Source organism: Pogona vitticeps, chromosome 5, assembly GCF_051106095.1.
Source record: "Pogona vitticeps strain Pit_001003342236 chromosome 5, PviZW2.1, whole genome shotgun sequence".
Taxonomy (NCBI): Eukaryota; Metazoa; Chordata; class Lepidosauria; order Squamata; family Agamidae; genus Pogona; species Pogona vitticeps.
This window is the reverse complement of record NC_135787.1, coordinates 119,541,694-119,557,714: the sequence shown is the minus strand read 5'-3', so window position 1 is coordinate 119,557,714 and position 16,021 is coordinate 119,541,694. Positions and strand designations below refer to the sequence as shown.

The window sequence follows — 16,021 nt, the reverse complement described above, 5'->3', positions numbered from 1 at the left end:
GACAGCCAACCTGGAAAACCTAATTAAATCAAACCTAATTAAAGGGGCCAAAGAAAGGGGAGAGGGTGGAGGCAAAATATATAGCACTTAAAAGGCCAAGGAATGTATTATTGTGTGAGATAGCTGCCTGCAGTTACACAACATTTGGAGGCACTGTCTCTGAGAAAGTGGATATTAATCCACGAAGCCTCACACAGTAATAAATCTGTTAGTCTCTAAAAGTGCTAAAATATTTGACTTTCTTTCTTTCTTTCTTTCTTTCTTTCTTTCTTTCGCATGCTCATTCACATTAACATGGGTGCTTATTTGGAAATAAAAACATTTTTTTTCCTGTTTACTTAATGGTGCTGAGCAATTGCTGCCAAAATTCATCAGTTGTTTGCCAGGGAATTGGCCACCAAACCTGTTGAAGCTTTTCACCTACACCTTAAAAAGTACCTGTATTATAACATGTGTTTTCACAGACAATAGGCGGACACTTAATCAGATTTATGAAGCATTGTCCAGATTTTCTGCTACACAAATGGCCTGTAGACCATAAAAGCCAAGGCTGCAATAACACATCCTTAGATATTGTGAACTGCAATTTGCACAACTGCCACTATCATCAATGCTGGTTAGGGCTGATGGGACTTTCAATCCTAAAACAGCTGGATTCATTTCTGCATGGAAAGTTTGCAGCTGCAGGAATCAGTTGTGACCTCCTTAACCATTTTGATCAATGGTTTTAACTGTACAGGATTAGGCAGTCTGAATTTTTAACAGCAGAATGCCTGAGCCTTTAATGTGGGAAAGAGTAAGGGACGAGTTGAGCAGCCTTGTCATTATTTTCTGTTAGCCTCCCATGTTGTTTGGCGCCTTCAACACATGGCTAGAATGGAACTTTGTTGAGAGCAATGTTATAATTAATAACGACAATGGTATTGCTAGGGACTCTGAGGGAATGATGCTCGTTTTTGTTCTCTTTTCTGTTACTGTTGTTGTGTTTGACATTGCTGCCAAGAGATAACTGAATGCCTACAACTGCCAGGTAAACACATACCTTGCCAACAGCAGGAGTCACTCCATCTGAATTGTTCACCCAGATTCCTAATTGTTCTCCAAGGTCATAGGATTGATAACTCCCTCTAGGTTGATCTTTACTTAGAAATGGATCCTAAGAAAATAAAGAAAAAAGCAGGCAATAGCGAATGGAACACCAGGTTTGAAAAAAATATTCAGACCTTGGAACATTTTTGAAAATAACACATTAGGCAGTGTTTGTCACTTTTCCAACACATTCTTCATTGCTTGATACTTTAAGAGCCACTTGTTAGTAATGCTTTCTTTTTTGTTGTTAATACATTACTTAGAGCAACATTTTTTTAAAAGATGAGGCTTAAAAGAGGGGGGGAAAGGCCCCAAATGTCCAAAATCATCCCAAAAGATCTCTCACATTAATGTTTTGGAAATAATGAATAAATGGTACCTGTTATACTTTTTTAAAAGCTACATTACTGATCATTGTTGTTTTTGTTGTTTTGCTGAAAGGCACATCCTTAGGCCCGTGTTCCCACAGACCAAAAGCACTGTTACAAGTATGTAATATAATTATTTAAGAGTTTCTTCCAAATTCTGGAACATTCTAAAGCACATGATAAATTAAGTGAATGTTGGTATTGTCAAATATTTTCAGCACAGAGGTTTTCAGAGCACTGTTTGTGTATGACAATAGTCTGGATATCTATTAACCACCTATTATTAATTCACCCACTTTAGTGTTAACATTGAATTTGAAAGAAATGGAAAGTACATATGAAATTAAACACACATTTCCTTTACAGACACAAGAAAGAAATTTCTAGCAATGGCTAATCTGTGAAACATTAGGGAACTTTATACCCAAATGTTCAAATGAAAGAAATTCACTATATCTCTAACACATATGAAAGCAGTGCCGGCTCGACTGTTAAGCTAGGTAAAGCACATCTTTTAAACATTGAACAAAGTGGCCCCAAATTTTTAGGGGGTGGTAGTTCTGACTGTGTGTGTGTGTACCCTTTAATGCAGATTAGAAGAAAGGGTGATGGACAGACCCTCTCCTTCGCACCAGGCCATTTGTTGCACAGCTCAGCCTCTCTGCCTTCAGATTCCCCCTAGTCAGCCAGGGGGGCTTCCCAATGCTCGGTAAGCCCCCCCCCCTTTGAGAAAGGATGTACTATATTGGGAAGTGTGAAACTCTCAGCCCTCTGAGAGTTTGCGCACTCCATCCCATCAAAGCCCCCAGCCCTCCTTAAATGCCTGTGATGGGAGAGCTTTGACGGCTCCCCTCAAGCAATAAGGAAAGTTTTGCGGTGAGGCCACACCTGTCAGTTGTAAGTCTTTCAATAAATCTATGTTGGTTGATATAAAAATTGTTATATTGAGATCCACAGCAACTTGACTAATGTCCTTTCTCATTGCCCTTTCTACTGCAGAAGCACCATCCTGCCATGTATCCAGTAGAGAACAGCATTTGTACTTCAAAGGTTCCCTCAATTGCCTTCACTGGTCCCCTAATAACTCCTTTCCGGAACTCAGAAAAGTTGCCTCTTGGAATCAACAGCCCCTGGAATCCCCCACCTGGTTGTGGAATTCTGGGAGCTGTGACCCCCCCTCCCCCCAAAAAATGTATTTTCCAGTCTCTGCCCCTTGCCATCCAACTGCTGTGCGAAGCCTCCTCCACTGCAATGACAATGCTCTGGTGGTGGCTATTTCTAGCACTGCCGCTCTCATCCGGGGCTGGCCAAACACATTTTGCTGCTTGCGGCAAAGGCCAGGATGAGGCAACCCTGCAGTCCTTGTGCAGAAGCTGCCTGACCCAGCAGCTGACTCTTACTTCAATGTGAAGGTCTATCACACTGGTTTACAGGGTGCAGCACCCTCAGAACTCTCTTCTGAAAGATGGGAAAGACAAGGGAGCATAGGAGGAATGATGTGAGAGACACTGCGCTCCCTCAAGATCTGCCACTTGAGATAGATACCTTACTAATACCAGGGGCAGCCCACCTTTGAGCCATACTATTTTAGCTATACAGTATCCTGCGTGATTTATTGCATCAATTCAATTTCTTTCTTTCTTTCTTTCTTTCTTTCTTTCTTTCTTTTTCTTTCTTTCTTTCTTTCTTTCTTTCTTTCTTTCTTTCTTTCTTTCTTTCTTTCTTTCTTTCTTTCTTTCTTTCCTTCTTTAGCACCACAGTTCAATTCATAAATATATCAGGTGACTTTTGCCCACCATCAAGAGCATTTGGGGCAGCTAATATCAAATCTCCCTTAGTACCTGTTGAGAGACATACACTGCTATAGGTGTGAAGCTGCTTGTTCTCCTCCACTCCGGCAAAGAACTGGGTCAGGGCAAAAGCACAATTTTCTTAAGTTCAGCTTGGTTCCGCCAGTCCCAATCTCTGGCCTACTAAATGACTTCCAAGTAGTCCCAGTGTGGCCAGGGGCTAGACTTTCCTGGGGTTCTAACCATTTAAAGAGGTGGGTAGTTCTTTCTGCATTAGAGCCCTGGCATTCTCCACTGTTCCTTCAAGACGTATAGATGTTCTGAAAAAGTTTTACCTTGATTTTAATCTGAGAGTGGCTGTATGGTAGTCGAAGAGTAGATGTGCATTTGATGTAGATGCTTTGAGTCTTTCCTTATTAATTGCTACTTCTTTGCATATGTCATTAGGCACAATTCTTGCTAGATAATTTTATTAATAAGGGTTGAATTCAAGCATCCAATAATGAATCTACAATTTTTGCAATACATCTACTTGCTTTGCATGGGCTGAACTATACCACACTGGGATGTCATATTCACCTGTAAAGTAGCATAGGGCCAAGGCTGTCATTCTTAGTGCTAGTGGCTGGGTGCCCCAGTTAGATTCCCAAGAGCTTTCATAGAATATTGTTCCTCGCAGATATCTTTTCCATTGTGTTTTTGAAGTGTTTCTTAGAGATAAACATATAATTCAAAGTAACACCTAGGTATTTGGGGGCAAAACTATGATCTGCTGGACACCCTTCCAGATAATCTGAGTCTTAGTAGGGCTGGCTTTAAGTTGGTTTCTATCATAACGTACACCACGTTCTTCTAATGCATTTGTTAGAAAGTGTTTTACCATCTGAAAGCTGTCCAACTGAGCAGCAAGTGCAAGGCTGTCAGCAGAAGTAAAACTTGTAGTGCCTTGAGAAAGAAGTTGATTGTCGGTATAGATGTTGAACACAATTGGAGCCAGGAAGCTGCCCTAGGGTAGACCATTCTTCCGAGTTCTCCATTGATTGTGTTGTCTTTGAAAATTAACCAAAATAAGTCTGCAATTTTGCGAAAAGACTGCTATTACTTAGCTTATAATCCTTGGTTAAATTACAGAATTTTTGCAGTAGTACTTGAGGATGAAAAATGTTAGTGGTGGCTGAAAAGTCAACAAACGGTAACCATTTTCTTAATTTGAAAAATCTCAATAGGTTGTGTTCAGTGGTGCTGTATAGTTCTTCCCAGCTCTAAAGCCAGCTGCTGCAGGATGAGGAGTAGGTCTACTACTGCCATTAGATGGTTAAGAATAATTCTTTCCAGGACTTTCCAGGAATTCAACAGTCCAGAGTAGACATGTTCTAGATGGGTGGTATATAAGTCTAATAAATAAATAAATAAATATACATAAATTTATAAAGATGACAGAGTAGTGAGATCCGCCTGAATTTTTTTTTATTTGTTGGTTTTTTAAATCAAATTCCAAGACAGCAATTACCCATTACTTTCTCCAGATTTTCAGGATCTCAAGAGTAAATACAGTTATTAGAGAAATTAAGGAGCCACTTTTCTGTAACTGTATCAAAATGTTTGATCTGTTCTACATGGATGTCATCCAGGCCTGCTGCCTTGGCATTTCTACAGCTACAGATAGCTTTTCCAGTTCGCTTACACTGAATAGTCTTGTAAGGTCATTGGTTTCCAGTTGCTAGTCTCTTGCAACTTTAAGTTCTGATTTCCTATTGCAATTTTCAGATCTGCCATTAATGTGGAACTGGTGGTCTGTTTGTTTTACTGAAATGTTTGCATGATTAAGGACTTTCATTGGGTTGTTGTCAAGCTACTTTAACAACCTGCAGGACTTTTGACTGTTTCTTGACATTTTTGTGTCTTCCATGAGTTTTATCCATCTACCTCTTTTAGTTTCCCAGACCAAAAAAAAAAAAAACCTTCATCACTGTCCAATCAAAAAGGTTTCTTTACTCAAGGGGCTGTGTTCATGTACTTAAAATTATTTTTCATTTGGTTGAGTATTTCCAGTGTTGGGCTTTGGAGGTAATTAGTTCTTGGGCTATGGACAATCAGGATGATTTTTTCACTATTGCAGCAAACCATTCATAGATCTCGGAGACCAAACAAATTTTTCAATAAACTTCCAACCAAGGTTGCACTGAACTTGTGTCATTCAGCTTTTTAAACAGTATACCTGCTTCACAAAGGTACTGTTGATGGTGGACTGCTGTCATGAGTTGGCACGTTATGGGCCAGTGCTGCATATTTGGAGCTGAGGTTCAGACTGCTGAGTCTGCAGATATACTCACTAGCAAATATCAAGTCCAGGTTTATAGCCACATAGCCATCTTCTGCTACTGAAAGATGAGGGACATTTACTCTTTTGAACAAGAGCCAGCTGGGAAATTTCTGCCCATTTTAGGATCGCTTCATGGGATTGTTCTAGCACCACAGACCTACTCATAAATATATGAGAGCTAGTGGCTGATCACAGAATAATAATCTCATTTCATTCTTTTTCTAAAACCTCAACAGCTACTTAGTTTATCTTAAAAGTTATTTTCATTTTTAACAAGAATAAAAGAGCTAGCATTTCTAGACTCAAGGTGTACATGTATTATATCTTATGTGCATTATATCTTATCGTTTCAGTTTACTCAAAATGCCTCTGACTTTCTTCAAAAGCTTTCCTTTGCTAGCAATCTCCAAGGGATGTTTTCAGATTAAAACAAGTCATTTTAATCACACACACCTAATTTGAACCACTGCTATGTCTTAGCCCAAAAGGATGCTTGTACTACATAAACAAAATATATTATGCAACAGTAGCGTCTTCCAAAGCAGAATAAAAAGGCCCTAAGTGATTTGCACTCTAAACAAATATTTTCCACATTTTCCTTCCCAAATACTTCTGGGAAAGAGGGGCACATGAGACTATACCACAACAGCCTACAAAATGGCCTAAAGCCTCAAAATAGTGCGGTTCTACAGCTGAAACTAATTTCCCAGGACCAACCGTGCTAGTCCATTCCAAGAAAGAAAGAAAGAAAGAAAGAAAGAAAGAAAGAAAGAAAGAAAGAAAGAAAGAAAGAAAGAAAGAAAGAAAGAAAGAAAGAAAGAAAGAAAGAAAGAAAGAAAGAAAGAATCTTAAGATTCATACATCTGAGGAAGTGGGCTACAATTCATGAAAGCTTATGCCCAGTAAAACTTGTTAGTCTCTAAGGTATCACAGGACTCTTGATGTTTCAGCAGAAGCCATTTGGGTGCACAATAAAAGGGTTCTTTTTAACCCTTGAGCTGAAGGGACAGACTAGCCCTGCCCTCCTTCCATCCCATTATTGCATATGAAATACTAACTCCAAAGAGAGCAGCCTCCATCTATCTGACAAATGAGGGTTTCCACGGGTGGAGACTGATCTTTTCCTCGGACTGAGCTCTCCATACAAAGGATGGATCAAGGTAGGGTTAGAGTGTGACTAATCAGTAATGTTATCTCAGGATGGGTCAGGCCAAACAGGAGCACCTGAAAATGCAGTTTGAGATCTAGAACAATCAGTGCACTTTAGAGTGACCCCATTTAGTCAATTCCTCCCTCTGAGTCTCCATGCCCTCACATCTTCTTCTGTCTCCCTGTCTGCAAGGAGTTAGAGAAAACTGGATTCCCACCCCCCTGTTTTGATAAGTGACATATCACTGCATCAGCTTGCTCATCCCTCTATGGGGAGCAGGAGAAAACTGATTTTATTATTTTTAAATTTTATTTCTTGCTAAGTGACACAGCGCTGCATTGCCTTGTCACCAAAGTGAAATAATACTATATTATAAAGGAAAAAATAGAGAAAGGAAAAAAAGATTTCCTCCCATTTCTGCCTCCTCATCTGTCTCCCACTTCAGGGAAGGCTGGATTTTTTAAAAATGGGTAAATGACATAGCACTGCATTGGTTCACAGGTTAAGTTTAACCCTTTTATTGAATAGCTGAATAAGGTTTATGTGGCTATAATCCTCCAAGGACCATGTATAAATAATCTGAATTTACTGAAGGTAAAATATAAACCCTTGACAAAACCAGGTTGCATCCATATTGGCAACTAACACCTCAAGCAATAGTATATTTTATCACAGATGAATCTCACTGTATCAAATTATATTAACTCCAAAACAAGTATGTATAAAATTGAAGCCTGCATTAATTAATTTCCTAGTCCTCATAACTGTAATGTACTATTTTAAGATTCATCACAATGTTAGGTTTTTTTTTCTCTCTTTTAATATGTTAAGTTTCAGCATACTGTTTTTGATCACAGCTTTTTCCTTCTAATGAATTTAAATTTTCCACTTGGTTTGGCAATGAATTTTATTTTCACTAGGTACTAATGAACGGTAGGCAACCGTCATCATTAATGCTCCTCTGTTGTAATAGATGTTTATCATTCTGCTTGATAGCCATTGTTACTTTTAGAGCATAGCTCTTTGTATCAAAACAATGCCTTTGCTCTGACTCAGAATAAGTCACAGGCAAAAATGGAGAAGACAGCAATCATGATGAGTAAGTCCTGACATTCTTAGCACAAAAAAAAAAGAAGAGGGGAGAGAAAGCAGCAGATAGCAGAGCCTCTGAAATCAGATGCCCCCATTGATTTTCAAATAATAGAGTAACTCCATTTTTAGCAGTAATTTTCACAGGTAATTCCATGTGTTTCTCCGCCTGATAAGATCTATGATGCACTCCATGAAAATGGCATTAAATATTATTCTCCTAAGCAGGGCCAGCCCTACCATGAGGCAGAATGGGGCAGCTACTCAGATGCCGGGACGTAAGAAGAGATGGCTGGATGTTGAAGAGCAGGGCTGTTGTTGCTACATTTCAGGTACAGACAGGGGTAGTGTCCTGATTTTGAGACTGGGCAAATCTCACACTAGGAATGCTAATTCAGAAGACAAATGCAAAAAAGTAAGACATTCTCTTCTTTTTGTGATTTAGCCATTATTATGAATCTAGCCTTAGAGTCAAAACCCCATTCCTCACAACATCAACAAGAAAGATTTTTTTGGGGGGGGGGGTTAACCCCTTTGTTTGACTGGAATAGCTTTCCACAAAGATATTAGAATTTTATTGCTAATTTTTGTGACAATTTCCTCTCATTGTACCCATGGTTCTGTGGGGAGAAGGAGTAACTGCTTTGTTATTTTGAAGCTATGGAATAAAGACGAGCAACAGTACCCAGTTCTGAAAATATATGGAAGTGCAACGTTGGATGCACACTACAAATTGGTTATCAGAGACATGGCCTATTTGTTAAAAAGAAATCTGGGGGCTGGTTCAGTCTTTTCCTTAAATACATTGGCCCTAAGTCAAAAAAGCAACAAGCCCAAGCATTTGCCATCGGCTGAGTGGGATTCCCCTCATTTTCATTTCTTCGAAGCGGAGACTGCCAAGCACTACCACAATCTGCTTTTGAAAGTCTTCTGAAATTCAAATGGTTTTCCACATCATCTGAGTTTTCTTGCCAAAACATTCAACGCCATAGTCCTCTGGCTTGTGTGGATCTAGTTGTATAAGTCTGATGAATCTTCTAATGCTGTGCTTCCCTAACTTGGGTCCCCAGATGTTCTTGGACTACAACTTCCATAAATTCTGGCCAGTACAGTGGGTGGTGAAGAATTTTGGGAGCTGCAGTCCAAGAACACCTGGGTTCCCAAAGCTGGGAACCATTGATTTTATTATTTTTTATATTATTATTTATTATTTTATTATATGGATAAAATGATGGACTGGGATTCTGGAAGTCTAGTTTTGAATCCCTACTGAGCCATGGAAACCTACTGGGGATGTTGGCAATGGTAAAACCATTAGAGACACCATAAGTTGAATATGACCTAATGGCACTTACTATGATTCTAATAAATAAACACATAAATGAGCAATGATGTTTGCAAATTTCTAGTACAAACAAGCTTTTATTTGTCTGATGCAACTTGTTTGTAGTAGAAATGTACAAATGTCATTGTAGTCACCTAATGTAGTTTTTCCCCAGTTGTAGAATCTGGCCACATAGCTATAGCTCCCAAGCCATTCTGGTAACATTAATTGGTTTCCAGGATGTGCAAGATGGCTTAAGAGCTCTCTTCCTCCTTCTGAAAAACAAAAAACAGAGACTTTTTAACAGTATTCGGCCATTATGACAAGCCATGGGGTATGTTGAAACCTTCTGTCTTGTAGTGTGGGAAACTGTCTCTGCTAACAAACTGTGGTTTATTAACCAGTAAAAAAAATGGTACAGTACTTGTCAACCCACGGTTTGTTGGCAGCTTATGAACTCTGGCTTCTTTAAAACATGCGTGAACTTACAATTGTGGCTTGTCCCTGTTTGCTTTCCCTGGCTGCTCCTCTTGAAACAGGAACTAATAAAAGTGAGGGAGAGAAACGTACCACCAACAGTGAATACAAAGAAAGGCGTTTTTTGGTAGTCCATGCAGATTGTGGCTTAAGTGACAACTGCAGTTCATCATGAAGTCTATATGCCATCTTTTTCTTACAGAATCTAAAAAAGTCAGTTCAATGGACCCCAAGCAGCAACAAACTTCTCCTATCCACAGGCAGGCAGGCCGTTACAGTGCAATGGAGTCAACACTATAAATATCCCATTGACTATATTTGTGAAGGCTTTACGGCCGGGATCTAATGGGTTGTTGTGGGTTTTTCGGGCTCTTTGGCCGTGTTCTGAAGGTTGTTCTTCCTAATGTCTCTGTGGCCGGCATCTTCAGAGGACAGCATTCTGTGCTGTCCTCTGAAGATGCCGGCCACAGAGACTGGCGAAACGTTAGGAAGAACAACCTTCAGAACACAGCCAAAGAGCCCGAAAAACCCACAACAACCATCCCATTGACTGTTTTCAGAAATACATAATGTAGCATTTTTCTTGATCCCTTTTCCCTTAACCTCCTTCTCTCTCCCTCTCCCCTGTCCCCTCTCTTCCAAAAAATCTTGGAAAGAGCAAGCTGGAAATATAACTGTGATTTTAAAAAGTTTTCAGTCTAAGGTGGCACCCTTTTATAAACAAAAATAAGGGGGAGAACCCTTGCGTCAGTTGTTCAAAATTAATAGCAAACCATCTATATTAAAAAGGTAATGTAAAGTCAATTAGTAAGGTTGTGTTGCTAATTTACCAGAATAATAACATAGTGCAATCCATCATTCTTCAATTCTTGAATGAACTCTGGCAGGCCTGCGTAGTTTTCTTTGTCATAAGTGAAGTCGAGCTGGTGGTCCATGTAATCAATGTCTCCATACTGGACATCCTGACAAATACAACAGAGACAGACTGTTGAGGTTTTGTGTGTTTTTTGTTTTTTTTTTAAAGATGGCAAAGTTCAACCCTTCATATTGACTATTTTGCTAACACTATTATTATAATAAAAGCTGATGTAGGAGTTGCCCAACATTATTCCTCCTAGGGACGAAGGGTGGGCAACTTTGTCAGGTCTGAGGATCATTTTTATCCACTTGGGACATTCTGGGAATGGCCTACACCTCCCCCCCAAAAAACAATAAGGAAAAATATCCAAAGCAAGCATTTTACATGTTTAATGTAATCCCATGGACTACCACCAACATTGGTGGCATACCACCAAAAGCCATTTCAAGTAAACCTTAATGCTTGCTTTAATTTGAGTGTTCCTTATTTGCCTGCAAAATTTTGGTAGTGAACTGTAGGAAGCCATTTACATGGACTCTCAGTTTCTCCCTAAATACCTACTTTCAATGAGGCTTTTCCTCATGCCACAGGATGAGATGCCACCAAAATTTGACCCTGAAAATTTTGAGGTTCTTGGAGACCATCAACATGGGGTGAAGGCTTGATTCCTACTTTAAATTTCCCAGGTGCACTAGAGTTTCTTAAAGAATTGTTTTAGGACATACATATTTTTCTGAAAACCACTTTTTCTGTTTTAATATTATTAAATCTTAAATAATTAATATCAATACTATTAATTATACTAATGCTAGATAATCATCCTATTAATTACTATTATAACATTAATACTATATCAATCTGAATTAACAGTAGCCTGAATGCTAGTGTGAGCGTAGCTACTTATTCCTATCAGTTATTCAAATGCATGTTACAAAGTTCACACTTACATATGGGATGCTGTACTGCTCCATGCGCTCAACAGTTTGCTTTAATACATCAATGTTAGAATATCCCCATCGTGAGAGCTGGTACCCCAGAGACCAATAGGGAGGGAGATGTGGTCGTCCAATAGCCTTGGAAAGAAAAACAAACCCATCGTAACTTTACATTTTAACGGTGACAGAAAACTCAGAAGTTGAGATACTAAAGACATACTGTATAGGATCAGGTCTTTCTAGAAATATGAAGCACAATTCAAGAAGGATAGTTTCTTAAGCAAAGATCAAATGCTATTCCATTTTGAAGAATATTCCGAAATATCTAGCACTTTGGGTGACTCAGTAAAAACCTGGTTTCAGGTTGCATGGAAGATGCAGTTCTCCTGGTAATAGATGTCTCTAGGATACAGAGGTTTTGATTTTGTGACGGGAAACATGGCAGCTTGCTCCATATGGCAAAATCAAACATCCACACAGCATGGTTGTTGTGGGTTTTTCGGGCTCTTTGGCAGTGTTCTGAAGGTTGTTCTTCCTAACATTTCATAGCTACTCCAGTCCTCTGAAGATGCCGGCCACAGAGACTGGTGAAACGTTGGGAAGAACAACCTTCAGAACATGGCCAAAGAGCCTGAAAAAACCCACAACAACCATTAGATCCTGGCTGTCAAAGCCTTCGCGAATACATTCCCACAGTAATTTTTAGAGTGAGAAAAGAAGGCCAGCATTTATAAAAAGCAGGAGTCCCCCCAGCATAAAATCTCAGAGTTGAAAACTGTAATCTGTCAATCTTGATGTGTCATTAAGTATAGTGGGGGCAACTGCAGAATGTTTTGTTTCAGGGCAGTGGGGTAGAATTAGATTACGTGCAAGGATGTCTAAAATCTAACATTGTAGAAGAACCGTCACAAAGTGACTTTGACCCTCAACATCCAGCCAAAATATGTGGCTCTCTGGGAAGCACCCCAAGGTCTAGTAAAAACACAGGTCACCACATCATTAAAATTTGTATTGTTTTTCTCTTATTTTTCAGGACATCATAATTTCAGGTTATATTCAGTGCTAGGTTTCTTTTTGTTTTTCTTTAGAAGGGGAAGATATGGAGGCGGTGACAGATTTCGCTTTCTTGGGCTCCCTGATCACTGCAGATGGAGACAGCAGCCACGAAATTAAAAGATGCCTGCTTCTTGGGAGGAAAGCGATGACAAACCTCGACAGCATCTTAAAAAGCAGAGACATCACCTTGCCAACAAAGGTCTGCATGGTCAAAGCTATGGTTTTTCCAGTACCGATATACAGAAGTGAGAGGCCCTGCACTGCAAAGAGAACAAAGCTATCCATTTTGAAAGAAGTCAACCCTGAGTGCTCACTGGAGGGACAGATCCTGAAGCTGAGGCTCCAATACTTTGACCATCTCATGAGAAGAGAAGACTCCCTGGAAAAGCCCCTAATGTTGGGAAAGTGTGAAGGCAAGAGGAGAAGGGGACGACAGAGGACGAGATGGTTGGAAAGTGTCACCAAAGCTACCAACATGAATATGACACAACTCCTGGAGGCAGTGGAAGACAGGAGGGCCTGGCGTGCTCTGGTCCATGGGGTCACAAAGAGTTGGACACGACTTAACAACTAAACAAGTTTTCTTTTTGTTTTTTAAATTTATTTAACTAAAAATTTAAAAAATAATGATAACTATAAAGAAACGTAACTACAGAAAGCTTTTAAAACACTAAACCACATAATGTGCTCCCCCCAATTGGGTCCATCTGGAGATATAACCAATTTTTCCTCCAATTATGGAGTCCCATTCCTCTTCCAAAGCTACATTGATTCTTGCAAAGCACACAACCCTTCCTCTTTATTAACACGAATTAGACAAATTCTTCCCCGATTACAATAAAATATTCTTATTTATCACACCCTTCTTCAATTTAATATTTCTCATTAGCTTATTGTGAATAGTTATACTCCAGACTTTTTTCTACCACTGCTACTGTTAATATAGTTGACCTTAATTCTTTCATTATCCAACTCTTTTGCTCCCTATACAATATTGATTTTAAAAAACTATTTTAGGGCAAACTCTATATTTATCCTTTTCCTTTTGTCTTTTAAAGCCATATGATTATCTAATACTTCATCATCTAATAATAACTTCCATTATATCCCAATCAATACTCTTGTTGCAGCCTTCACTACCATAATTAGAGATAGGCACAAATCAGAAAAATGGTGATTCATTTTCATTCATGATTCATCCAGGTTAACGAACCATGAATTAGGAATTTATAATTTTTTTCTGATGAATCAATGAACTGATTCATCAATTTATTTATTTTTAATTCAATGCCCTATAAAATGGCCTGCAAGGCACTTAAGAGACACCAAAATTGGAGGGAACCACTGACTCTCCTCCACAATCTCTCCAAGTTCAGTGAAGTTAGGATTTTGGACTTTTGGGTTATACACCCATGAGGAGCCTCCCCCCCCCCCAGAAAGTCCCCCCAGGCACCTAGAGACACCAAAAATCACAGAAAAGCTTCTACTGACTCTTCTCTACAGTCCCTCCATGTTTGGTGAAGATTGGGTTTCATACATCCAAGTTACATGCCCACAAAGTGGTTCCTCCAGGAAAGTGGCCTTTAGCAGCTGGTTTGGGGAAACCCACACTTGGAGGGATTGTAGAAGAGAGTCATGGGAAGCTTCTCTGTGATGTTGATGTCCCTGGGTGCCTGGGAGGATTTTTTTTGGGGGGGGGGTGCATAACCCAGACATCTGAAACCAAATTGCCAAGAAACTCGGAGAGATCATAGAACCAGAGGAATCTGCCCAGCAGTCCTGATGTCTCTAGGTGCCATGCAGGCCATTTTATAGCCAAATTAACCAACAAATGAAAAAATGTTAAAAATTCATTGATTCATTATTTGTTGGGGCATTGCTTCGTATGAATAAGCATTGACAAAGTGATTTTTGAATGAATGTGGTGAATCATTTTTAAATTTGTGCCTATCTCTAATTCATCATCATCTTAAAACTGCAGACTAGAAGGGACCTTATGAGTGCAGCCCCTGTCACAGGGAGGCACAAACGGGAATCAGATTTCCAACCTCTGCCTCCACAGACATACATCTAAACATAGTTTGTTCCCATAATATCTTGCACCTAGAGAATACACCTCTTCTATTATTGGTTGTATCTTGTTCTATTTGAGTCAATGAGTACATTTTAATTTGTATCCTAGATATTTTATTACTGTGCTGGAAACCACCCAGAATAGCACTATGCATTAATGGGGCCATATATAGATGCAATAAATAAATAAATAAATAAATAAAAATAGATAGATAGATAGATAGATAGATAGATAGATAGATAGATAGATAGATAGATAGATAGATAGATAGATAGATAGATAGATAGATAGATAGATAGATAGATAGATAGATAGATAGATAGAACAGAATGATAAGGAGAACTGATTTGGAGAATGTTTGGACAGAGTTGAAAGGAGATGTTAAGAACTTTACTTTTTATTATAAAAACCACTTAGCTATTAATTGCCCATACGGCCATGGATGATATTCTTATGCTGAAAAATACTTTTATCTATCATCCATCATTAGGTTTCTCTACAATCACATTTAATTTTAATATCAGTATTCAGTAAAGCATGATGAGTTATTTTTATAAAACCTACATCAGTATTAATGGTTCAAAATCAAATCTTTAGATACAAATATATAATCTATTCTGGAGTAATTTTTATAATAAAAAGTAAAGTTCTTAACATCTCCTTTCAACTCTGTCCAAACATTCTTCAAATCAGTTCTCCTTGTCATTCTGTTCATATTTATTTATTTATTTATTTATTTATTTATTTATTTATTTATTTATTTATTTACTTACTTACTTACTTACTTACTTACTTACTTACTTACTTACTTACTTACTTACTTACTTACTTACTTACTTACTTATTTATGGCCCCATTAATGCATAGTACTATTCTGGGTGGTTTCCAGCACAGTAATAAAATATCTAGGGTAAAAATTAAAATCTACTCATTGACTCAAATAGAACAAGATACAACCAATAATAGAAGAGGTGTATTCTCTAGGTGCAAGATATTATTATTGTTCTCCTTTTTGGTGGGATTTAATTTAGCTTTTTTCTTTATTCATTACTATATTATAGTCTCTCGCCATCTTTACAAACTCCTTCCATATTTTTTCTAATTCATTAAATTCTTCTTTTTAAAAATCAGAGAATAAACATTAATTTAAGTATATTCTTCTCTTCTCATTTCAGCTTGTTGCATTAAGTATCTGTCTCTGTCATCTTTCTTCTTAACGTTCAATTTAAATTTACATTTCTTAGAAATGATTGTTACAGTCCCTCTTGACCTTGAGTTTCCATAAGCCATCTCATAAATAACTGACCAAGTCAATTTAAATTCGTCTACACTTTCGTCTGCCTGATGAGTTTTTTCATAAAAACACTATATCCGCTTTATCTTTATTATACATCACTGCTAATCTTTTTCTAACACTCCCCAGATCTTTTACATTTAAAGTTGAAATTCTTAACATCTTAACCATATTTATCCAACATCGTATCTCC

The 16,021-nt window shown here is 38.3% G+C and overlaps 1 protein-coding gene across 1 annotated transcript in view; it reads right to left on the bottom strand.

Moving 5' to 3' along the window:
• The window catches only part of LOC110080797 (sucrase-isomaltase, intestinal), an 87,921-nt gene that overhangs the window by 23,649 nt on the left and 48,251 nt on the right, over positions 1 to 16,021 (bottom strand). Inside the window, exons 8-10 of the mRNA XM_073002284.2 lie at positions 11,417 to 11,542; positions 10,441 to 10,572; positions 1,043 to 1,156 (exon numbers count right to left, since the gene is read on the bottom strand). Coding sequence (XP_072858385.2) covers positions 1,043 to 1,156; positions 10,441 to 10,572; positions 11,417 to 11,542 — 372 coding nt within the window. The remainder of the gene's footprint in view (positions 1 to 1,042; positions 1,157 to 10,440; positions 10,573 to 11,416; positions 11,543 to 16,021) is intronic.